Source organism: Candoia aspera, chromosome 2 (assembly GCF_035149785.1).
Source record: "Candoia aspera isolate rCanAsp1 chromosome 2, rCanAsp1.hap2, whole genome shotgun sequence".
In the NCBI taxonomy this organism is placed as follows: domain Eukaryota; kingdom Metazoa; phylum Chordata; class Lepidosauria; order Squamata; family Boidae; genus Candoia; species Candoia aspera.
The window spans coordinates 65,732,099-65,757,323 of NC_086154.1; the positions used below are offsets into that span (position 1 = coordinate 65,732,099).

Genomic DNA, 25,225 nt, shown 5'->3' on the forward strand with positions numbered 1-25,225 from the left:
CTGCAGCATTTGGAAATTCCACCAAAATCCTATGGCAAAATGCTACTCTGGAGCAACTGGAGGATTTATGTGTGTTTGATTCATATGTTGCTTTTCTTCTCTGGGGAATTCTTAAGGCAACTAGCAATTTTAAAAAAACCTATCAAATGTTTAAATATAATTGAACATTATAAATATATTAAATCATTTATCGATTAAATGCCTGTGTATCGTTTTTTTAAAAAATGCTGAGAGAGTGGGGGTTAGCCACAACTCTGAGGGAGTGATGTCCATAGCCTGGTGACAGTGCAGGAGAAAAGCCCTCTCCCGCTGCCAGAGATACATCTTCAGAAGGACCTCTCTCACAGGTCTTAATAGCCAGATTCATAATAAAACAGATGATTCTTTAAATACTCAGCTCCTAAGCCACTGAGAGCTTTAAAGGTTAAATCAAATTGTGCTGGTATTCAACTGGCAATCAATTCATATTGTTCCATGCATGCATCATACAAACCCCATGCCCTGTATTCTTAGCAGCTTAGCTGCTGCATTTTGCATCAGTTGCAATTTCTGGATACTTTTAAGGTTAGACCCAGAGTAAGTTGCAGTGTTCAAGACAAGATGTAACCAAGGCATGGATAATCAGCTCCAAACCTAACCAGTTTAAGAACTTGTGTAGTTAGCACATTTGTGCAAAGGTTTCTGTGTCACAGCTACCATCTTTGAATTCAGAGACAGCTGAATTTAAAGCAGTAGCCCAAAACTGCAAACTTGCATTCTTTCAGGAGAAGTGTAACCCTGTCCAAAACAGATACAGTGTCATTCCCCTAATCTGTTTCTTATATATCAATGGTCCCTCTGTCTTGTTATGGATTTATTTCAGTTTGTTCTTGCTCATCCAACATTTATCAAAATTTGCCAGTGCTTAAGCATGTAAGGAGCAACAGAGCTGAGTGTTATGAACACAATGATGACCACTTCACTCCAGAACAAGATTTTCCCCCAAGAGGTTTTGTCATGCTCCCAACGAGACAGAGATGAAGACCATCAGGAACTATATCTGTATTGTATTCCAAGAAACAGGGTAGGAGCCATATAAGGTAGTTGCCACTTTCTGAGCAAGCAGGAATGGTAGTTCAGAATTTATACCCTGTCAGACTTCAAATGCTTCATGTTCTCTCATAGTAGATCCCCTCAGAAAAGGAGACATTGATGCCCTTATCTCTGGCCTCACAGTGTGCATTGATGATCAATGCTTGCATATATGCTCTGCATCCCCACTTTCCTCTTTGGCAAATCCATTGTTAGGGTGGAATCTTTTAGCCTGAAAGGTTTCGTGACAGGTTTTATTCTCCACAATCACTGAGCCAGGAAGTTGCATGAACCTGTCTAAGTGTGGGTTTGGGAGTAGTTGGTCCCTAGCACGGTGTGTTTTAACTGATATATTATTTTGTATCTTGCTGTTTTAGCTTTCTGGAAGCCACCCAGAAGGGCAGCCTTAAAACTGAATAAATGAATAATATATGTAGATCTTGAACAGCATGGGTTATGGCACTCTGCTGGCCATTGGCATAAGGGTAGAGGTAGAAGTTACAGAGCACACTCTAAACATTGGGTACTTCTATTCCTTTCCCCACTAAGTTTCCCTTTGGATGTGTTGGACTGTAACTTACACCATCCTCAGCCTGCACAGCCAAGAACATGCTGGCTGGGAGTGGTGGGAATTGTTGTCTGTCACACACAGGTGCACCATGCTGGAGAATGCTTTCTTATTTGGTCAGACCTTTGACTTCTGGGATTTCAAACAGAGACTGGACAGGCATCTATCAGGGATGGTGTAGTGAATTCTGCAGTTGCAGCAGGTTAGGCTCAATGACTCTTAGGTCCCTTACAACTCTATGATTCTATAATTCCATCTGGCAGCGCCTATACATTTTCAGCATCTTCATAACCACAAGTGTTAGAAAGTTGAAGCTTTTAAGCTTCCCATTATGTGTCTATCTCAGGAATAAATTACATTTTACTTTAAATGTGTCTTTGCAGGCTGAGGGAAAGCTTATAATGAACGGGATCAAAACAGGCACATCCAGAGAATGTAATGTTTGTCTCTTTCTTCAGAAGCTGCAGGTTTAGTGCAGAGATGCATTTAACATTGCATACAGCTTGATCCCCAAAGCCAACTTCAGGCTTTCACACTGGAATGCATCAAGGGACTCAGGAGTGCCTGAGGCCAGCCACCTCTTGGTTGATGGCTTATATACATCACAGTTCTCAAGGAAAGCATCTTTGATGCCCACATTTACAACATGGGGATGAGAGTGCTGATTAGTAACCCTTCTGTTAGAATCCTTATGTGCTAGGAAGACAGGCCCCTTTGAATGTTGGTAGGTTATGTCTTCACTTGGAGGGTTGCTAGAATTGATATGAGGTTGATATGAGGCATTAGGACTAGTTAGAAAAGTTAGCCCTGTGCAAACACCTCCAAGAGGAAGGTCCGAAGAGGACCAGCTTCTTTTCTTTCCAGGAGCAAATGAGGGAATACCGTGGTACTTTATTCTGAGTATGACATCTTCTTTTATACGGGAATGCAACAGGAAAAATACCAGCTGGCCCTGAGGAATAAAATCTGCCTAAATGATAGATGCCCCAGGAGAATCTCTTTGGAATTAAGGTTGTTTACATGATCCCAGATCACCCCCTTTGGCAGACAGAGAAGGTGTGAAATCCATGCCTGTTGCTTGGCCTCTGGGCAGTCTGCATGTTTATGTTCTATGCCAAAAAAAGGATTTCAGCTTCTCCAGGGAACCACTGGCAAGCTTCCAAAGGAAAAAAGGAAAGGAAAGGAAGCTTCCAAAGTAGCCCCTTTGCCACTTGTATCATTGAAAGGAAGCACCGCTAGTAGACAGAATCTCTAGAATCTAACCCTCTGCCCACCCACCCCAAAACTGCCCAAGTCTATGATACTTTGGAGGATCAATGCACCCAGGCACTGAGACATCCCTTTTCTGTGGCTGGTTATGGAATTCAGTGCTGGGAGGGCTATGGTGTCTTTTGGTGTTAACTGCATTTTCAGGGGCTGTCTGGAAGGCTGTGCTGCCAGTGTAACAGAGCCTCATAAAACTGGCACACACATTATGTTATGAATATAGTGGTCCAGGTAAATGCAAGGGAGCTTGGCAAGAGGGAAGGAGCTGTAGTGATTCTGTATGTTTTAATTATATCAGGAGACAAGTGCAGTCTTGCTTGCTGCCACATGCTGCAAGAAAACTGGATGGGGAAAGCTCCAATTTTGGGATGGCTCATTGGCCAGTGAAATATGGTCATATTGGAAGAACATATCAACTCTTTGCTGCCTTTGAAGAAGGCCGGTGGGAACACAGGGCCGGTCCAAGGCCTTTTGCTGCCTGTTGAAAGCCAGCGTCCAGAGTTTACCGTGCTGTTCAGATAGTAACACGTCCCATTATTCCTACCCACTTTTGTTTTTTTAATAGTAATTTTATTACAGTTTACAATTACAACAGTAAAAATTAATACAAACTTTAAAAAGAAAAAAAGAAAAAGAAAAAATAGAAGGTACAGAAAAGAAAAAGAAAAATAGAAATAGAAAATAAAGAAAAAATAATATAGTAAAGAAAAAGAAATAAATGAAGTGACTTCCCCCTCATGACATGTATAAATAATTTTAGTAACTTATCACCTTCTCTTAAAATACAGCAAATGATCTCTCCTTCCCATATCCCATCTCTAGTTCCTCTGCCTTTTCAAAACCCAGTTTGTACTTCTGGTAGTTCTCGGTTCATATATTGCCGAAGCCTAGCTTGTAGGATTTTGAGCATAACCTTGCTAGCGTGTGAAATGAGCACAATTGTGCAGTAGTTTGAACATTCTTTGGCATTGCCCCTCTTTGGAATTGGAACGTAAACTGACCTTTTCCAATCCTGTGGCCACTGTTACTGTTGAGTTTTCCAAATTTGTTGGCATATTGAGTGCAGCACTTTAACAGCATCATCTTTTAGGATTTTAAACATCTCAGCTGGAATACTGTCATCTCCACTAGCTTTGTTGTTAGTAATGCTTTCTAAGGCCCACTTGACTTCACTCTCTAGGATGTCTGGCTCAAGGTCAGTGACCACACCATCATGGTTATCAGGGACATTAAGATCTTTCTTGTATTGTTCTTCTGTATATTCTTGCCACCTTTTCTTAATCTCTTCTGCTTGTTAGGTCCCTGCCTTTTTTGTCCTTTACCATGCCCATCTTTGCACAAAACGTTCCCTTGGTATCTCCAATTTTCTTGAAGAGATCTCTAGTCTTCCCCATTCTATTGTTTTCCTCGATTTCTTTGCATTGTTCATCTAAGAAGGCCTTCTTATCTCTCCTTGCTATTTTCTGGAAATCTGCATTCAGTTGGTTATATCTTTCTTTCTCCCTTGCTTTTCGTTTTCCTTCTTTCCTCAGCTATTTGTAAAGCCTCATCAGACAGCCACTTTGCTTTCTTGCATTTCTTTTTCTTTGGGATGGTTTTAGTTGCTGCCTCCTGTACAATGTTACGAACCTCCATCCATAGTTCTTCAGGCACTCTGTCTACCAGATCTAGTCCCTTAAATCTATTCATCACCTCCACCGTATATTCATAAGGGATATGATTTAGGTCATACCTGAATGGTCTAGTGGTTTTCCCTACATTCTTCAATTTAAGCCTAAATTTTGCAATAAGCAGCTCATGATCTGAGCCACAGTCAGCTCCAGGTCTTTTTACCGACTGGATAGAGCTTCTCCATCTTTGGCTGCAGAATACATAATCAATCTGATTTCAGTACTGACCACCTGGTGATGTCCATGTGTAGAGTCATCTCGTGTGTTGTTGGAAAAGAGTGTTCTCTTGACAAAACTCTATTGGCCTTTGCCCTGCTTCATTTCGTACTCCAAGGCTGAACTTGCCTGTTATTCCGGTTATTTCTTGAATTCCTACTTTAGCATTCCAATCTCCTATGATGAAAAGGACATCTTTTTTGGTGTTAGTTCTAGAAGGTGTTGTAGGTCTTCATAGAACCGGTCAACTTCAGCTTCTTCGGCATCAGTGGTTGGGGCATAGACTCGGATTACTGTGATGTTGAATGGTTTGCCTTGGATTTGAACTGAGGTCATTCTGCCATTTCTGAAGTTGTACCTCAGTACTGCTTTTCCCACTCTTTTATTGACTATGAGGGCTACTCCATTTCTTCTAAGGGATTCTTGTCCACAGTAGTAGATATAATGGTCACCTGAATTAAATTCGCCCATTCCTGTCCATTGTAGTTTGCTGATTCCCAAGATGTCAATGTTCAATCTTGCCATCTCATGTTTGACCACATCCAGCTTACCTTGATTCATAGATCTTACATTCCAAGTTCCTATGCAATATTGTTCTTTACAGCATCGGACTTTCCTTTTACTTCCAGACACATCCACAACTAAGTGTCCCTTCGGCTTTGGCCCAGCCGCTTCACTTTTTCTGGAGCTACTTGTAATTGCCCTCTGCTCTTCCCCAGTAGCATATTGGACACCTTCTGACCTGAGGGGCTCATCTTCCAGCGTCATATCTTTTAGCCTTTTGATACTGTCCATGGGGTTTTCTTGGCAAGGATACTGGAGTGGGTTGCCATTTCCTTCTCCAGTGGACATTTTGTCAGAACTCTCCACCATGACCTGTCTGTCACGGCATAGCTCATGGCTTCATTGAGTTACACAAGCCCCTTTGCTACGACAAGGCAGTGATCAAGGAAGGGATCCATGCAAGCTACTGTACCAGGCCCCAATACAGAATCTGACTGAGATTCTGTCAGTCCTGAAAAAATCTCATGCTCTACCAAACTTGTCTTTTCCCTGGCATTCGTTAACATCTCATAGTGAGGAACGTCTGGCGTATCCCAGCAAATGTGACAGAAAATGAGCTCCATTTAATCCTTTTGGATACTTGGATGGTACAAGTGACATAGTTTTTATGCAACAAGCCTTTGGAAGTCTCTTGACAAGCATTCAGTGGATGGTTTTAATACTATTGAAAAAGCTGTGTATTATGGAAGGCATGTTAACGGGAATTGTCTCTCTCTTCTCCTCAGCATCAGGGGTAATTTGCAGCTAGACCTTCCAGAAAAATAACAGAATCTGGGTTTTTCTATTAGTCAACACTAACATTGATTTAATGCAAGAGCTCAGTTCCTTCCCTAATGGACTTGAAAGGGAAGAGGCTTGTTTGAGGGCAGAAAAACAGAATTCCTGTTCAGCATTTAAAAAATAATAAAGGATGTGTGCTATACTATCAGAGCACACAAACTTCAAACAATATTCCTTTTAGAAAAGGTAGAGGAATGTTCTTGGCTTTTGCTGATTTTTTAAAGAAGTCTAAAGTAACTACAAAAGGGTCCCATGTTTCAGGAATGGAGAACTAATGAAGGAGAGAAAAAGATTTAGTTATTTAGGATATCTGTGCCTTCCTTTCAGCTCATGAAGCTCAAAACCAGAATAGCTGTATCATGTTCGTAGTCCATGTCTTTGGATTTGGAAATTAAATTTGTGGCTAGAAAATTTTGTCATTGATTTCTAATCAAATCAATGACAACATTTTCTAGCCACAAATTTAATTTCCAAATCCAAGATTTAGTGACACTTGCATAACCACTCACAGTGCCACTGGCTGCTCTAGCGAGGGGGGATGAGTATTTTTCCAGTGACAAAATATTGCAATCTGTAAGAAAAATGCAATATATTTCTTCATTTTAAAATATTTATATGCTGCCTATCAGGGAAAGCATTCCTAGATTGCATACAGTAATTAAGAGGTATATTATCTTAAGACAGACAACAGGGATTCCTGCCCCAAGTGATTCATATTTATGCACATTTTGTGATATATGCATGCATGTGGGTGCAGAGAGAGAGAGATGTCCGGAAGATTCTTAATTTCGTTCATGAAATTCTAGGAATAATTAACCCAGATATAGCCATTAGGAGGCCTTTGTTATCGTACTGGACAATTTCAAGGCCAGGGAAACTGATACACAGTAAACAGGTTCATTGTTGAATATCTTTTGTAGATGTGCACAACTTAACTAAATCATGGCTGTATATAATAATACCTTTGAGCCAGATTTGACTACTGCTGCCTGCATGGAAAGTTAGTGTAGTTTCCTAGGTGGCATTTTCAGAAGTGCTTTGCCATTGTCTTCTTCCTAGGGCTGATAGGGAGGGAATGGCCCAATGTCACCCAGCTGGCTTTCATGCCTAGGGCAAGACTAAAATTCAGGTTTCCCTGCTCCTAGCCCAGCACTTTAACTGCTAGACCAGACTGGTCAGTATGGAATTAATTTGTTGAGTTTGCACAATATACTGAACTAGTGACACAGGCTGGATCATATCTTCCTTTTCTGGTAGTCTGTCTCTTATTTAGTAAGTCAATGTTATTGCCACTTGGAGCCCTGATTGATTTCCCGCTGGCTCAGTTGTATTTGACCTTTTCTCTGAGGTTAGCTTTGATGTCAGATTATCTATCTACACAAATTACCCTGTTTAAGATCCACATTCAACAGTTGCAGCTGCACTATATTCTATAAAGGTGTCTGATGATGATACATCAACTCCTAAAGCACTGAAGAAGATACCAAGTAGCTTAGCTTTTTTTGTTTTTTTTAGAAAATTTGAATTCTGTTACTCTTAAGAGAATTTGGCCAGTGCTTATATAACTGGCAGAGATGACAATTCTGTATCTGGATTAAACTATTTTAGATTGCAGGTTAAGGCAGATAATTGAGTCTTCTTTGATACAACACACACCATGACCCTGCTTCATGCAAAGAACTAGTTGCTTGGAGGGAAAGCATTCTGGTGTAGCCTTCTCCTCATATGCTAAGATTAAATGTGAAAAAGTTGCATAAAGGAGTCTGAGATAGCATAACCTAGATAATCTTCATGATCATGTTACTCAAATTTTAGCTTTGAGAAAGTTGTTCACGTATGAAATAAATTACTGATAATTGTGTGCCATTAGAATATGTAACCTCTGACATTTCATACCCTCTTCCTGCCTCATTTCACAATAGCCAATCATCGTGTTTTTACAGTAGCTGTATTCACATGACACACTAAGCTAAAAAAAATGGTTAGCAACCATAGTTAGCAACCATACTTCATCCCTTTCTCATCTGACACGCAAGGTGCTTTAAACAAACATTGTGGCTTATGTGTTATCCAGATCTTGAGTATAAGTCTCAGTTTCTATAAACCCAAAGCTGTTGCTGTTTCAGGTTTGGACACAATAAGCCATGATAAATCTTGGTTAAAGAGCCACATGGGGAGGAAGCAAAATGGCGACATGTACATGCTGACATAAGCAAGCTGTGGGAATGTAAGTGGGAATTCTCTCAGACCAAACTCCCTCCCATCCCAACCCTAAAACGGCCACTCCTCCCAGTCCTACCCCAAATGGCTGGAATTGCAGCATGAAAATTTAAACATTTTGTGGCTGTGTTTCAGGGACACGATCTGGAGATTACAAATGAGCTGTGGATTCCCTAGGTTGACATGGTTGTGCACATAGCCAGTAGAACAGCAGGTTCCTTAATGCAGAGAAAACACTCCATCTCATTTTCGATACCATAATTAGTTTTATAATTTGATTGCTTTCCCATCTCATTTTGTTCAGAAAGGTTGAGACAAAATTCCCTGCCATTATGTTACGAAATAGATAATTATTCAAAGTATAGGTGTTATATTCTGCAGACTTTTCTTTTGTATTGTTATGCAATAACTCTTCCCTTATGCCATTTCTTTATCTAAATATATATTTTATGCTTCCTCTTCTGCAGTGTGAAAATCATTGGAGGGACTGGCAAGTCTCATTATAGTCAACCTCCTGTTCTTTCAGTTCCAGGACATGTGGAGCTGACTGGCTCTCTTCCAACTGCCCAAGAAGTGGCTGGATCCTCCTAGAGTTCTGTGGCTGGCTTTAAAGGGCTCAGGGTGCTAGAATTGCCCTTAAATTCAACTGAATACTCAGGCAGACTAGTGCTGTAGCCCTTGAAGCCCCAAGTTCAGGTAGCCCCATTTGCAGTAGGAGCAGAGCACTGGAGCAGTGCAGGAGCCCTTCAAGAGACAGCTGTGCTTCCAGCATCTTAGAGTATCCAGAAGCACAGAATTTAGCTCCTCTTCCTTAAACAGCTGTATTCCTCTATGAGGGAACTTCTATAAGTACAGCAGCCACATTCCCCACAGCTCCTTCTAAGTTATGAAAGATAGATGAGTTCTGTCTCTTATCTAATTCTACCCCCATTCCTACCGCTTAACTTTTTGATATACCTTAAGGCTCTGTGCTGCTTTCCTCATCTTTTCCACTATTACGCTTTAGTGATGTTACAGTTTCATAATGTGATCGACACATTTAAGTACTTGGTTTCCAGGTGACAGGAGCTATTCTTGCTCTCAAATAGGCCTTGCTACAATAAACTGTCCACAAAGGAACATGCTTATCCTTATTTGGTCACTTGGAATAGCACTTCTAATTCTTAGGTTGCACTCCACAAAGAAGCAACTGGCAGCTATATTTGAGGAGATTACTGTATGCATGATTTGATTGATTGATACTAGCAATGCAATCTATAAAATGTGGGGGTTGGCCAGGGATATATCGGGAGGTCTCTTCCCTCCCAATTCGGTCTCTTCCTGAAGGACTGGGATGCCAAATTTCTTTCCACATTTCCTTGAGAGGGCAACTTGAATAGGGCAGGCCAGTGTGTGTAGAATGGACGAAGTACAAACTGGATTTAATATATTTACTAGTCTTCAACTGCCACAAGACTTCTTGTTTTTTGCTGTAAGAAACTAATATGGCTACCCTTCTGGGAACTGGATAAATGAAATGTCCTATCTTATCTTATTTTTACTTTATAGGAAAATTATTTCCTGGAGATAGTAAATGCTTACCAAATGCTTTGGGACATTGAATAAAATAAATTGCTTGCCATTATTTCCACTGAAATGGCCTATACCCGGGTAATTTTAATTGTTCATCCTTTTTGTCTCTTTAGGAAGCAAAACTCGGGAAGGTGTTGTGCAAGGCGTGGCCTCAGGTAATGTTTGTTTCTATTTCTCTTCTCTCTCAACCGGTGTCTTTAAGCAATCACTGAGTGGGCAGTTGTGCTAAAATATTCACAAGCCAATAAAACAGAACGTCAAAGGAACGTCAAAAAAACAGATGTCATTAAAATCTCTCCCATAACTCAAGCTGGACAGAACGTTCCGACTTGTTCTTGCCTGTCGGCAGAGCTGGCTGAAAGGGGATGGCTAAGATGCAATGGGTGTGCAACAGCTCCTTGAGTCAGCATGACAGCCACACCAGGCTTTGGTTCTTACGTCAAAGGATGCACTTCAAAAATGGGCAGGACTAGGACACATTTTTGAATGGAGGTTTCAGGAATTTAAGAGATGAAATGGCTGCCTTAAACTACAGCAAATCCTTAGGCACTCATTTTATGCCACACACCTACAATTCCAAAAATGCAAAACAAAACAAAACCAACCAACCAAAAAAAAACAAAAAACCCCACCACCACCCTGAAAATGTCCATTTCATTCATTCGGGACAGGATTCTCACTTGGGACACACTGCACTCCCGCTAAAAGGCCCAGTGGACTTGAACTGGAGGGCAAAAGAAACGGCTTACTTAAAATGGGACAGAGTGCACAGTGAAGCAGTGCAGAGTCCAAAAAAGACATCTGTGCTGCAAGAAGAAAATAGGACTTAACAGTGATAGTTTTTCTTCCATGGACCTATAATATGTTTCTGCTACTATCCATCTATGATGAATAGACTGTACTATTGTACTATAGCTGTACATTTCTACAATATTGCCAAATTAAATTCCAAGTCAACATTCTTTTTCTTTAGACAAGCTGTGAAAGGCCACATATTGTGCATCCAGTATAAAGAGATAATTGTATGGCCTCATACGACTTAAGAGCTTTTTCCTTCTCTCTTTCTCCTGATTTTCATAGTTGCTGAGAAGACAAAGGAGCAGGCATCTCAGCTGGGTGGAGCTGTCTTCTCAGGAGCTGGCAATATTGCAGCTGCCACGGGACTGGTCAAGAAAGAAGAATTCCCCACTGAATCAAAGGTAGGCATCCTGCACCCTTCAGGTGACCATAAGAGCTATTAAGAATCAATCCAGAGGAAGATTTTCAAACTATAATAGGAAGAAAGGGTAGCTGACCCCCAATAAATCTGAGAGACTTTTGACATTGACGTAAGATCTTGGTTAGTTTAATCCCAAGAAAACAGAAGGTTGGCTGTCTCACAGGTTTAGGCTGCATTCTTATTCTGGTAGGACATAAACATATTTATTTATTTATTTATCATATTTCTTCACTGCCCATCTCGTATTGCGACGACTCTGAGTGGTTTACAAGTGAATAAAGAATAAAAGATTTATTATAAAATATAAATATACATGAATATAAGAATATAAAATATAAAATCCAAGACGGTCTTAGTAAAATTTCCAGGGCCACATCAAGGCACCAACCACCGCCATGATCAACTATCCCCCCTCTCGCCCCAAGAGAGGTGGCATAGCCAAGTCTTAGCTTTCTGAAGGCTGGGACAGTAGGGGCCTGCTTCACCTCTGGGGGTAAATTATTCCAAAGGGCGGGGGCCACAGCAGAGAAGGCCCTCTTCCTGGACCTTGCAAATCGACAATCTGTCATGGACAGGGTCCATAACATGCCCTCTGCCTGACTGGGTGGGACAGCTGGATTTAAAGGGGGTGAGGCGGTCCCTCAGGTAACCTGGACCCATGCCATGTAGGGCTTTAAAGATGAAAACTAACACCTTGAACTGGACCTGGAAGCAGCCTGGCACCCAATGCAGCTCGAGCAGCAAAGGTGTTATACGTGCCCTCTTTGGGGCTCCTAAAACTGCTCGCGCAGCCGCATTCTGAACCAGCTCTAGCTTCTGGATACTCTTCAAGAGTAGCCCCATGTGGACCGTGTTGCAGTAGTCTATGCGGGAGATGACTAGGGCAAGAGTGACTGCTTGGAGGGCCTCCCAATCCAGGAAGGGGCGGAGCTGGTGCACAACACAAAGTTGTGCAAAGGCTTCCCTGGCACCTGCTTTTCGAGCAGGAGTTGTGAGTCCAGGAGAACCCCCAGGTTCCGTACTTGGGCTGTCTGGGGCAGTGCAACCCCATCCAGAACCAAAGATGGTAAATTCCTGGATGCTAAAGAGTCCCCAACCCATAGCCACTCCATCTTGCCAGGGTTCAGCTGAGGATGAGCAGAAAAAAAAATGCAATGATATTGCAATAATTTTGCATGACAGGATACAACCATGCCTCAGATAAGGATCTATAACCATGGTGTGCAGGAAAGGGAATGCAGTAACATGTCAACACAATTCAAATGTGTGCATATCTCTGTCCCATCAGTTGTGCATACTGTAAAGGTGCAGCTATATTCATTTATATCAGCATCACACATCTGTTCTTGGTGCTTCATTCTTATAACTTGTTTGGTGAATGTGTACACTTGGGCTGGCATGTGCTCAGAAGCAGAGCTGTGTGCATCAAGGGGCTGAGTGAAAACTGGACAGCATCACTGAAATGGTCTGGCTGCTGCAGGACTAGCCAGTCTTAGAAAAAACTCTCAAATCTTGCAGCTGAGCTGCCGGTGAACCATTTGCTTCCAGCTTAGCTTAAAATAGCAACAGCTGAAGATGAAATGAGGCCAGTGCATTCAGGCAGGAAGAGGCACTCTGCTCTACTCAGCAGGAGGGGGAGGAGCCTATGAGGCTTGATGTCAAACTGTGCCAATCACAGGGCTTTTCCCAACAGCCATGTTGATGTGCTTTCCTTCCATCTTTGAAATGGGAAGAAACAGTGTCATTTTAAGAGCTGTTGACTCCACAAGCCTACCTTTTACCACAGCTCAGGAATGAGACTGGCACTGCTGCTTTCACAGGAAGCAATGAAGGTTACTTTCAGGACAGCAATTGCTTAGCAGTGAGGGATAAGAAGCTGGCAGGCAAAGTAGGATGAAGTGGAGACGGCAAGAGAGGCTGAAATCAGTGCGGTGGGAGGTGCAGAGCTAAGTTGCTAAGTTACCTCATTGAGCAGACACTAGCAAGGTGGTGGTTATAACTTTCCAGATCCTCTGAACACTTTTGGTTTTCATCCAGCACAAATCTGCAATTTTAGTCAGTTCCCTGCTTTACTACTAAATAAAGATAATTTAAGAACAAGTTAAATCAGTGCTGATCTTATTACAGATCCTTGAAGGACTCCAGTTCTTATTTAAATGAGAAAATTGTCCATTTATTCCTACTCTCACCCCATGGCCATTAAGTTACGCCCTTTAATGAGGAACTTTATCAAAGGCTTTGTGGAAGTCCAACTATACAGTGTTGACAGGCTTACCTCCATGTAGATGCTGACACTTTAAACAAAACTTGAGAATACCGATGAAGCAGGATTTACCTTTGCAGAATCCATGCTGATTTTCTTTCAGTAGGGCTTGTTCTGTGGTTAGTTGTTTAATTTTTTCTTATTACCATTCCTGCCCATTTTCTCAGAATAGATGTTAAGCTGACCAGCCTATAATTTCTCAGTTCTTCCCAGATCCCTTTTAAAAAGAGCCTCCCATGATTTCTGGTCTCATAGTACTAAGCCTGAACTGACAGAGAAGTTCCATACAAGAGGTCTGTAACTTCATATAAGGGGTCAGCAACTTTGCATTCTTGAAGAACTCTGGATGCCACCAAGATCCAGTGATCTGTTATTGTGTATTTCTCAGGATATCCTAGTATATCTTTTGTTATGAGTACTTTTAGTTGTTGAGAAAATCAATAAAGCTTAATTAATTAATAAAGATATCTGTCCTATATCTTCTGTAACAAAAACAGATGCAAAGCATTCATTCATTCAAGATTCATGCCATCTTATATCCTCCTTGAACATCCCAGTGAAAAGAAGGATATGACTGACTAAAATTGCTAATTCATAAGATAAGTGGAATACCTGCTGATTACTACTAACTCTCCTCCAAATAATCTTCTGGTATACAGTAATACATAGGACCAGAGTACTTCATTCTATCAAACAATGGCTGGGTTGCATAACATGTTAAGCTATGTGATTGGCTAGCTTGTGCCTTAGTGTTTTCTGTAAATACAGCCAGTGTGGCTAACATACAATTCATGTATTGTAGAACCTAAGCATTTTAATTCAGTAAACCATAGTTATGTTAGCCAGGGTTTGGTATGTTGTGCAAATGCAGCCATTACTTTCTCCAGTGTCATTGTTTCATGTTACCTTGTCTTTCTTTTTTTGGGGAGTTGCTAAGTATTTTTAAAACATTTCTGTAAAATATATATTGTCTATGTAATTTTGAAAAATGCAATTTATGGGAGAAGAGGCAGTACAACCCAGGAGTGGGGACTGTATGAAGCAAGTGTTTCAAAAAGATTGACTATAACTTTGCCTGGGCATTTATTCCTACAGTTTTCAAGATTACATTTTTACCCCAATCTAGCATTAAAGATAACTTTCTGAAATCCATGTGGTTCTTGTTCCTTTTGTTTGCCAATCATTTGGCCTTGACAAATTTATATGCCTGTTTTTGTTGAAACTTTCAGAGAGGACATATTGGTAGTCTTCTGGCAGAAATAAGTAATATTCGCTATCACTTTTCATTTATAGCCTGAGGAGGTTGGTCAGGAAGCAGTGGAGGAGCCACTGATAGAGCCACTGTTAGAACCTGAGAGTGACAATTATGAAGAGCCACTGCAGGTGAGTGAAGCAGACTTAAGGCAAAATGATCACAAAATGGGAGTGGGAATTCTGGAGAATAAAATAGCTTAGTCTTCTATCCCCTCACCCCCAAGTCCTGCTGTCTGTTTCATCATGGTGTGTGTGTGGGGGTTCCTTGGGAGATTTGAACCAAGAAGGCTGGGTGTATATGCCAAAAGTATATAGTCCAAGCAGAGCACAAAGATCATCCTAGCTGCCAAGCTAAAGCAACCAGGCAACCAGGAAACAACATAGCAAGTTACTGGAGGCAGGTGAGCAGTTTAGTAACAACAACAAAGGCATCATTTCATACTGTGCAGGAGATAGTAGAAGAAAATACTCCTGTATTTTACCAAGAAAATCACATGTATTGACAAGATAAAATGACTGATGATATACAGTGTTGGTCAGATGTTACTCAACCCACTACTGAAGAAGGGCTGAAGATCTTTCAGAGTCCTAACAATGTTTTTGATGTGGCCAGATTAAAGGTTTCCAGACATCTAGTTGCTGATGCTGCCATAAAGGAAAAGAAAATTCAGAGCTACAAAGACAGAATTACATTGGGAACATGGCATATAAGAAACATGAGCATGGAAAAGCTAAACGGTAAAAGATGAAATTAATCAACAGTGACACCTTAGGCATCTGAAATGGACTGGAATTGGGCACTTTCAATCAGTACATCATAATGTTTACTATTCAGGACATGAAAAGCAGAAAAGGCATTGCTTTCATAGTTAGGAAGGATACAGCAGAGACAGTGTTTGGGTATAATACAGCCAGTGACCAAATAATATGAAGTAGACTTCATGGACAATCCTTTAATGTGATGATTATCCAAGTTTATGTTCCAACTACTGATGCAGAAAAAGAGGAGATTGGTGAGCTTTATGGTCAAGTTGAATTTGAAATCTACAGAACATGGAGACAAGATGTGCTGCCTGTGGAAACTGAAATGCCAAAATTTGAATGAGCGAGAAAAACGTGGTTGGACTCGATGGCCTAGGAAACAGAAATGAAGTAGGAGAATAATTTACCAATTTCTGCCAATCCATTGATTTCTTTATTGCTAACACATTCTTCAAACAACCAGACTGACACCTATATGGAACAGATCACAAACTGCTCACGTGCAAGTTCCAAGTGGAAGAACAAAGCCAACCAGCTTCCACAATATGATTTTGAGCTCATCATTTTCAAGAACATTAGGAATTGCTATGAAGACCTAAACCTAATTGTTGGAGAACCAGAGGAAATGTGGGTTGAAATCAAAGAAATTCTTAAGGATGAATGTGAAAAGAGACTGCCAAAGTCCAAGAAACGGAAGAGAGATTCCCCTCTTCCTCACCTCCAGTTTCTTTCCCTGTGTCAGGAAATTGGAGTCCTGAGCAGCAAAGAGGAAGCCTCTGTGGGTGCCCTGATGGTTATCCTTTTTGTTTCCAGAAAAACTTCCAATGCAAATGGGATTTTCCATCTGTACCTAATTTGTTTGATTCTTAATAATCCTGTAACACAGATTCTTGGTTTTTCTCAGCATTCTGGGGGAGAGAGACATCTTGAAATACTTGATTTGCTTCTCTTCTATAGTTAAAGGTGAATCAATCTGCAGTTTTAGAATAGCACCTCTTGTGTAAAAATCTTACAAGATGTCCAGAGGCACTTTTCTTCTTTGTGCAAATATGGAATTTCTCCTGAAAATGTATTAATATTTGGAAAATTCCCATCTATTTTTTATGAATTTTATTAAGTTTGAAACAAAGATAAAAACTACAAAAAAGCAAAAAAAAAGAACCCTACAAAAAAAACTAAGAGTGTGAAACACAAGAAAAAAAAAATTGAACATTACATAAAGAAGTGACTTCCATCTTTCAACATGAATACGGAGCAATTTCCATAATCAATCCCTTACTCTATATCAAACCAAGATCACATTATTTCTATAAATCATTCCATTAGCACATATACCAATCACTAAATGCAATTGCTCCTTCCCCTTATAAAAAGAGATATATAAATCTCTAAATCAACTTCCCTCCACCAAAATACATTTAATTATTTCCTTCCTACCATATTCTACTTCTGTCCATTATTATAAAAATCAAATTATAAAAACATACAAATTGTCTACTTTTATAATTAATAATACCAAACAATCTTAGCCCTATTAAACCTAAAAACCAAACAATTATTATTATACCTTATAGATACATTATAAATCTTACAAATCAAACAAACCTTAAAAAGAATCCAATAAATCTTAATCCAAATCATTAAAGAGAAATGAAATCATAATAGCCTCATTGTCAATCCAATTAAACATTCTTAATTTTTTACCCCACTTCAAAATATACCAAGACATTTACATATCTTCCTATTACCTACAGGGCATTTTTCTTACAAAAATCAAACTGCTCTCCCTTTGCTCCAGCATAGGAACTGTTGTGAAAAGTAGTTAAAATCATTGTATTTGTAAAATTTAGTGCAGGAAAGTAGTTGCCCTTGTAAAATCCAGTAGATGGGAATGGAAATTCAATGATTGATTGTTTTGGAGATTATTCAAATCCTTCTGCCAAAGAAAAGAGAAAGAGAGAAAAAAAAGGTTTTTTTTTGCAACATTGAGTGTTGGAAGTTGGCTTTGAAAAACCATATCTGTGTAGGTGCTACATGATGAAAAAAACAGCCTCAGGGGGACCAGATGTCCCCTGGCTATGCTTTCTTAGCTTAACTTGTGGCTTAGACACCTGAGAGGTAATAAAAATACCACAAACTTCAAAGAAGGTAGAAGACTCCTGTGAGCAAGCAACCATTGCCCCATTAAACTGCCACATTAAACCAAAATTAAACTGTAACCAAAATGAAAAAAAGCATTAATCTTATTAAATCTAAATGGACTTATTTTACTTAGTAAAAGAATAACAATTTTCAACAAGCTCCAAACACATAAAGCTGATATTGTTTGTTTACAAAACATGCAAATCAAGACCACATCAATTTGTAAAAACAGAAAAAGTTACGTCAAGAATATACAGCATCTGGAGAAAAAGTGGAATAGTAATTTGTCTTAAATCACCTTCTTGAGGAGTATTAGAACAACTAAAGGATAAAAATGGAAGAATTTTAATCTTGAACTAAGAAGAGAGAAGTAATCACAATAGATCAATGCGAAGAGTTATGGAAAAAAATTGATAAAATTTACTCCAAGCTACGACTTAAAGGAAAATTGGCACAACAAAATATTCTACAGATAGTACATAACTCTGTCAACAATTATCAAGATAGACAAAGTATACAACAACAAATGTTGGAAATACTATTAAAAAAGGAACTTTTTACCACATGTGGTTATGCAAAATAATTCAAAACATATTGGAAAGAAATAATCAAAATATCCAAAAAATCCTAAAAATATAATTTGAAATGTTGGGGACAAGTAATATTCTCCTTACATACATGATGCTGAACTGCATAGTAGGCAGAGCAGGCAAGCTGAAGCTGCCTGATGACCCTGGAAGGGAAGGAGATACTAATCTGACGGCACATGATCAATCTGCTTTCTATCCATCCATTAGAATTCTTCCAAGTTCCATGAATTGTGGATTCATGACAGATGTGGTACAGATTGTGAAAGCTCAGACAAGCCTCATGTGAGGAAGGGAATGGATATTGCTTGTGAGATAGAGTGCATGCTTTCCATGCAAAAGACTGAGTCTTTGGTATCTCCCAGGATAAGGGAGCAAAGATTTCTGCTGAACCCTTGACAGCTAGTGATTCTTGTAGAAATTTCTGACCTAAATGGATAAAATAGTCTGATCTCTATAAAACAAACTGCTACATTTTTAGGGACTACAGAAGTGTGAAACAGATGTCAAATGTGTCTGGGAATTTAAGTAATAAGAAACCTTTCATATAATCACACAGGACAGCAAAATAGCTCTGTTCACAGAATATCACTCAGTGTTGAATTATACTTGGATATATAACCAGCCACTTGGACTTACAGGGGAGGAATGGCAAATTAGCACATCTCCAAATGAGTGGAGACGATGACTGTGGCAAAGACCAAAGAATTGGCAAGTAGACTGGTCCTACAGAACCTCTCCAGATAAGAAGAGGACAGGAGATTACCCACATGTGCTCCAGATGGCTGCTCCTCATGAGGAGACCGCAGGACAGTGGTCTCTCATGGGGTTGAATGCTGGGAGACGAAGCGAAGCCATCATGCTTTCAACTGCAGCAGAGCCTTTTAAAGGACACTGGGTTCGCTAACCTCACTTTCTAAACACATTCTACGAAAATACTTAGTTATCTTAAGGCTAATAGAGATCTTCAAAGTGACAAGTTTGAAAAGCCACCTGGTGAGTTTACCTTCATTCTTGAATTAAAAAAAAATAACTATAAACTTAAGAATTTAAAGAATTGGAAATAAACAGCAAAAAGCTAAATAAGATTCTGATCCGAGAAAGTTATAAACAAATTAAGGGGACCAGACAAATTTGGAATATTTTACTATAAGGTTTTGGAAATAATTATATAAATAGTCTTTTATGGGAACTAAATTGCTTTGTCTATCCTAAGTCATAACAGAAATTCGAGACTTTATGATTTCAGAAATTGGCCACTAGAGGGGACTAAAGATTCCAAGCAGAATAGGAAAATGGGGAAAAATGTGAAAGTTTGCCTTTTGTTTTTGGTTAGTACTGGAATTTACAAAATGACACAAAATGTTATGACATTTGAAATACTCCAGGAAATTTTTGAAGAATGGGATCAGAAATTAGTAGCTACAATGTCAGCAAAGTTGTCTGCTTCTGTGGACAGACTATGTCCAAAAGATGTTAATGAAGGAATGGCAGGTGTGAAAGAGAATATTCTGAGAGATTTGCAGGATAAAGGGGTGAAACAAATTTTGCCTAATGTAGAAATATTAGAAATAGAAAAACTAGAAAACAAAAAAGCATGGATTGTAAGACAGAGAAGACAACTAAAGTGGAAACACAAATGACAAACCAATAGAATGACCTGGATAAGGACTTTCTACTGGATATACAAAAGAAGTTGGTTAAAGCCTTGTAAATTAAAGTGGAAATACAAATGATAAACCAAGAGAATGACCTTGGTAACAAATTTTTATTGGATTTGCAAAAGAGGTTTGCTAAAGCCTCGAAGAAGCCTTTGGCATGGGAAAAAGAAAAACTGACGAAATCCTACAGTTAAAGATCAAGATGAGTTAAAGATCAAGATTGTTAGAAGTGAAAGGAAGGAATATAAAGTTGATTTGTTTGACCAAGGTCAAAATAAGACATTTTTATAAAGCTCTGGTAACACTTTACAGACTTTTTGCTGATACAACGACTGAAAAGTTGATTTATGGATTTGCATATGGATCAGGGATGGGTTATAGGAAGAAGAGATCATTGTAATCTTGTAAGGGTGAAGAGTTAGTAAGTTGGTTTATACTTGTGATGAAGATTGGAAGTCACTTCTTTAAATATATCTTTTCTTTTTTTCTTCCTTTTTCTTTTTCCTTTTTTTTCTTCCTTGTACATTTTCTTCTTTCTATCTCTCTTTTTCTTTCTGAGTTTAGTTTCTATTTGCTTTTACTATTATAATTAAAATTTTCAATAAAAATTATTTTTATAAAAGGATATATAACCAGCCACTTCACCTGCCATGCAAGGTAAATGCAAGGGTTTTTTGTTAGTACACAGTTCTGAGACAACTCTCAGTTGAGCAAACCATTATGGTTAATGTAATAGGATAAAGACTACAAGTAAAAAATAGAAGAGTGGATCTGCAAAATAAGCTTCTCTGTTATCTGATCTAGAGCTGGGTTATTTTGCCCCATGTTCTTCTATCATCTTATACAATTAATGTTTTCAATTTCTTTCCAGGAGGAATATCAGGAATATGAGCCAGAGGCATAATGGCAACAGCTGTTCCCGACACTTCCACCAGCAGCACAATAACAATAATTTCTTCTTCCCAATCCTCACCCATCTCTCCAAAGGAAGGCCTGGATGCAGATGGTAATGGAGAGAAGATCCCCATGCCCCATCCTGTCATGAGTTCTTCCTCTAGTGCTCCAAGAGACCTTATCAGGATCAGTGTTTTATGTATTGTGGTCTTTAGCGTTAAGAGAAAGAATTCTGAAGGCAAACCCTGACCGCAGTGGTTTGTGTGCGTGTGTACATTTCAAACCCCAGTCTTACTGCCCTGTCTCCCTCCCAGTGCAGCAAGGCCAGACTTCATGTGTCCGTAAGCAGCATGTTGTATCTCCTCTGTTTTTAAACAGAGCATTCCATGTCCTTGACTGGGACCTTGCACTGGGCCCCCTGTACATTTGCTTGCACGTGAATCATGCCAATTCCGTTCCATTATCATTGGAACTTTTTTAAAAAAAATATCTCTGTCCTGGTCATGTAAAAGAGACTTCCTGATTTTAACGATGCAGAAGTTATGTCTATGTATCCTAAACAAAAGGAGCATCTTCCCTTTCCTGCCCCCAGCGCTCTGTATTGTGACTGTGGCATGGATATATACCTCCCACTGTCGCTGTGTGTGCAATCCTGGGTTGCTGCCAGTGATGCAGCTACCCATCTCCATGAATAAAGCCAATTCTTGACTGTAGCTGTTTTTCTGCTTCCACGTGGTTAATAGGTCAAGAGGGGGAGCAGTTATCTTGTGACATGCTGAGAACAAGGTAGTTTTCAATGGGCCAAGTGTCCACATTGCTGGCTTTTCAAGTCTTTGAAAACAGAGTAACTGTAATGTCTAGGGGAAGCAACTGATATTGCTTCCTACAAACTAATGCAACCTCAGTGAAATTTTTCCAAGTTAATGTACAGGCAATCAGTAACTAAAACGGAACATCCATTGGAAGTGCTAAACAGGCCATTTTTCATCCTAGACTAACAAGATAGAGATCTTACAAACAAAACTGCCAATATTATATCCATCTCTATTGTGCAGCCATACTTGGACCAGAATTCTATACTGTACATGTTTTTTTTAAAAAAAACAACAACTATAAAGGTAGAATATGTGTAGAAAATAGTAAAAGGACTGAAGTACCTTTTCTGCGAAGGTTACAACATATAGGGTTTAGAGCTTTTTGGCAAGAAGGTAAGGAATATAATTGTGCATGGTACAGAGAAAGTGAAAAGAAATTTTTCTCCCTTTTTTATAAAACTAGAATCCAGCCACTTCTAATGACGCTGATTTGCAGGATGTTAAAGATTGATACAACACAATTAATGAAATTTGCTGTCACAAGACACAATGGGAGTAGTTTAGACTGCTTTTTAACACAAATTCATTGGAAATGTATCACTAGATATCATTCAGTCCCAGAAGCCATCACTAGGGAACCATTATCAGAGAAGGCTACTACTATCATTATCATATTTATTGGCTTCTCAGAGGCATCAGATAGGTGACTGCTAGAGATAAGATACTGGACTAGATAAGCCATAGATCTGATCCACAGAGCTATTGTATTCTTAAGATATACATGTCAAAATCAATTTGCTTTCCTTGTCTCATATATATATTCTCTCTCACGCTCTCTCTCTCTCACACACACACACCTATTCAGCCTTAAAACATTAGGGCAACACTGTCTTCTGAGATAATGTTTATTAGAAATTAATACAGTCCAGTTAACACCCAACCTGCTTATAGTAGTTGATCCAGTAGAAGACTCCAATACAGTTCCACTGCCACTAGTAAAGAATAATGCTATTCATGTGACTGATGAAGACAGTATGTACAATCTTACTTAAAAAGGCATTTTACGTATTTCTATTGGGAAAAAGCAAAATGCTCACCTGAAAATCACTCTTCAGAAAAACTGTGCCACAGGGCAGAAAAATGTGTGCCTTCCACTTTGAAAATGAGAGAAAATTTAGTTTTAACGGTCTTTTTAACCACAAAACCTACTTTTGTGGCTTCAAATCCCTACTGATTTACTCACCCAATATCTGAATAGTTGCTAAAAGATAAGAAAAATATTGCAGCAGCTAATTTCCATGTTATTTTGTTAAATTATAGATGGCTTAATAATTTGTGCACTTGCTTATTACAACTTTTATTTTAAAATCAATACCAAGCTTACATTGTCTCCCTTTCCTGTGATAAAGCTTTCTCGATAAACATTTCAGTCTCTTCCAATTTGTCTAATTGTTTGAGGTATATATATCAAGATTACAGACCTATATATTAACCCTGAAACTTTCAGAATGAGGGTTTTATGTTTTATATTTTAAGGTGCATTACTTTGTTTAGCAATTCTGAATTGCCCTTCTGAATGCTGTATGTTCTTTATTTCTAACCGATGCCCTTAGTTGTCAAGAAAAACATGTATTTCCTCCTTAATTGATGACTTCACACACAATATGCCAGCATGCTATGCAATTTGTCTTGCAAAGCTTCAGCCCCTAGTATATATGTCGCATCTAAGGCCAGCAATTAAACTATTAAATGAAATAGCCACAAGGTTGATTGCTAAATGATTTCATAGTTTATCAACTTGAACTTTGATATTCTAGGAAGAACAAAAAATAAGTTCATGTATTCATTCAGAATTTGACCTGCTAGAACCTATTTTCTTGCAATTAATTAAAGCTCAAAATTCATAGGAAGGAAAACAAAAGAACTGGAAAAATAGATTCTGTCAATAAAACTACTGATGCAATTAATGGGTAAGATGAGATGGGAAACCTGTGGCAGCAAAATGGCCCATGCAACCAAGTTCTGATTTAAAGAGACAGGTAAGGTAAAGGTAAAGGTTTCCCTTGACGTAAAGTCCAGTCGTGTCCGACTCTAGGGGGCGGTGCTCATCTCCGTTTCAAAGCCTTGGAGCCGGCGTTGTCCATAGGACACTTCCGGGTCATGTGGCCAGCATGACTCACGGAACGCCGTTACCTTCCCGCCGAAGCGGTACCAATTAATCTACTCACATTTGCATGTTTTCGAACTGCTTGGTGTGCAGAAGCTGGGACGAGCAACGGGAGCTCACCCCGCCGCGCGGTTTCGAACCGCCGACCTTCCGATCGACAGCTCAGCGGTTTAACCCGCAGCGCCACCGCGTCCCTTTAAAGAGACAGGTAGGAGACTGAATAAACTGCCACAATGATGCCTCAGTGATAAACCTGAATTAGTTTACAATAATACCTACCCATCTACCCATCCCATCATGTCCAGCCATCCAGAGTCATGGCTGAGATGGGCGATGGAAAAAATGTGCTAAATAAATAAAATTAAAAAATTAAAATACCAAATGTAAAAACAACAATATTAACTAAACAAGTACTGCTGCAAAAGACAGTTACTCCTCAGGGAACTGGAACTTACTATAAATCAATATGTAAATAACATGAAAATGAAGTCAAACTCAAGAGGAATCACTAGATAAGTAAAATGATTATTTTTTTTCTTTGTTCCCTTGCTCCCAAACAATCTTTGCAAGAAGGTCTTTAGCCATTAAGAGAAAAAAGATTTTAGAGCTGCAGCAACAGAAAAGAAGCATTGAGTGACAACACACATGCACTTATTAAATTGGAAAGCTCCTACTCTGAATTACAGATATTTCCAGTGGTGATATGGGTATATGTAAATAAAGTTGTCATGACTACCATACTGTACAAAACGTACTATCAAATAGAGTTTATGTCTTTCAAAGCCAGAATGGGCCTCAGGCTCCTATCCCATTTAAGTGAAGTAATGGAAGTAAAAAACAATTGGTTCTTCTCCATCTATGGGAAAGGCTCAGTTGCTCCCTTCTGATGCATGCAGAATATATACTTCTATGAAAAGTGGATAGAGAATCATAGAGGATTTGGTCTGGAAGAGAAGGTACAGGTAATCCTCATTTAGCAACTCGGTTGTTAAGCAAGCTGTCGCTAAGTGAAACTGCAACTTTACTTATGACCTTCCTTCAGTCTTCCTTTGCTTTACAGATCTTCAAAGATCGTAAATGAAAGGATTGGTCATAAATTTTACTGGATTACTGAAATGCACTCCATTGGGCTGCCCTTGAAGAGCATCCGGAAGCTTCAGCTGGTGCAGAATGCAGCTGCACAGTTATGTGTGCTTCTAGGATGGCACACATTACGCCTCTGTTCCATGAGCTGCATTGGTTGCCACTTTGCTTCTGGGTGCAATTCAAGGTGCTGGTTTTGACCTTTAAAGCCCTACATGGCATGAGGCTGGGTTATCTGAGGGACCGCCTCTTCCCAGTTATATCTACCCATCCCATCGTGTCCAGCAGAAGGGGTATGCTCTGGGTCTTGTCTATGAAGGAATTCCATCTGGTGGGACCCAGGAGACATGCCTTTTCTGCTGTAGCCTCTGCTCTCTGGACCTTAACTCCCCTGAGGTGAAGTTCAACCCCATCTTTGTTAGCCTTCCGGAAAGCCTTGAAGATGTGGTTC

The 25,225-nt window shown here is 39.4% G+C and overlaps 1 protein-coding gene across 1 annotated transcript in view; it reads left to right on the forward strand.

The window, feature by feature from the left end:
- The window catches only part of SNCB (synuclein beta), a 31,569-nt gene extending 10,147 nt beyond the window's left edge, over positions 1-21,422 (forward strand). The window contains exons 3-6 of the mRNA XM_063292097.1: positions 10,041-10,082; positions 11,008-11,126; positions 14,703-14,792; positions 20,687-21,422. Of these exons, the coding sequence (XP_063148167.1) occupies positions 10,041-10,082; positions 11,008-11,126; positions 14,703-14,792; positions 20,687-20,719 (284 nt within the window). The 3' untranslated portion in view covers positions 20,720-21,422. The remainder of the gene's footprint in view (positions 1-10,040; positions 10,083-11,007; positions 11,127-14,702; positions 14,793-20,686) is intronic.
- Positions 21,423-25,225: the final 3,803 nt, after the last annotated feature.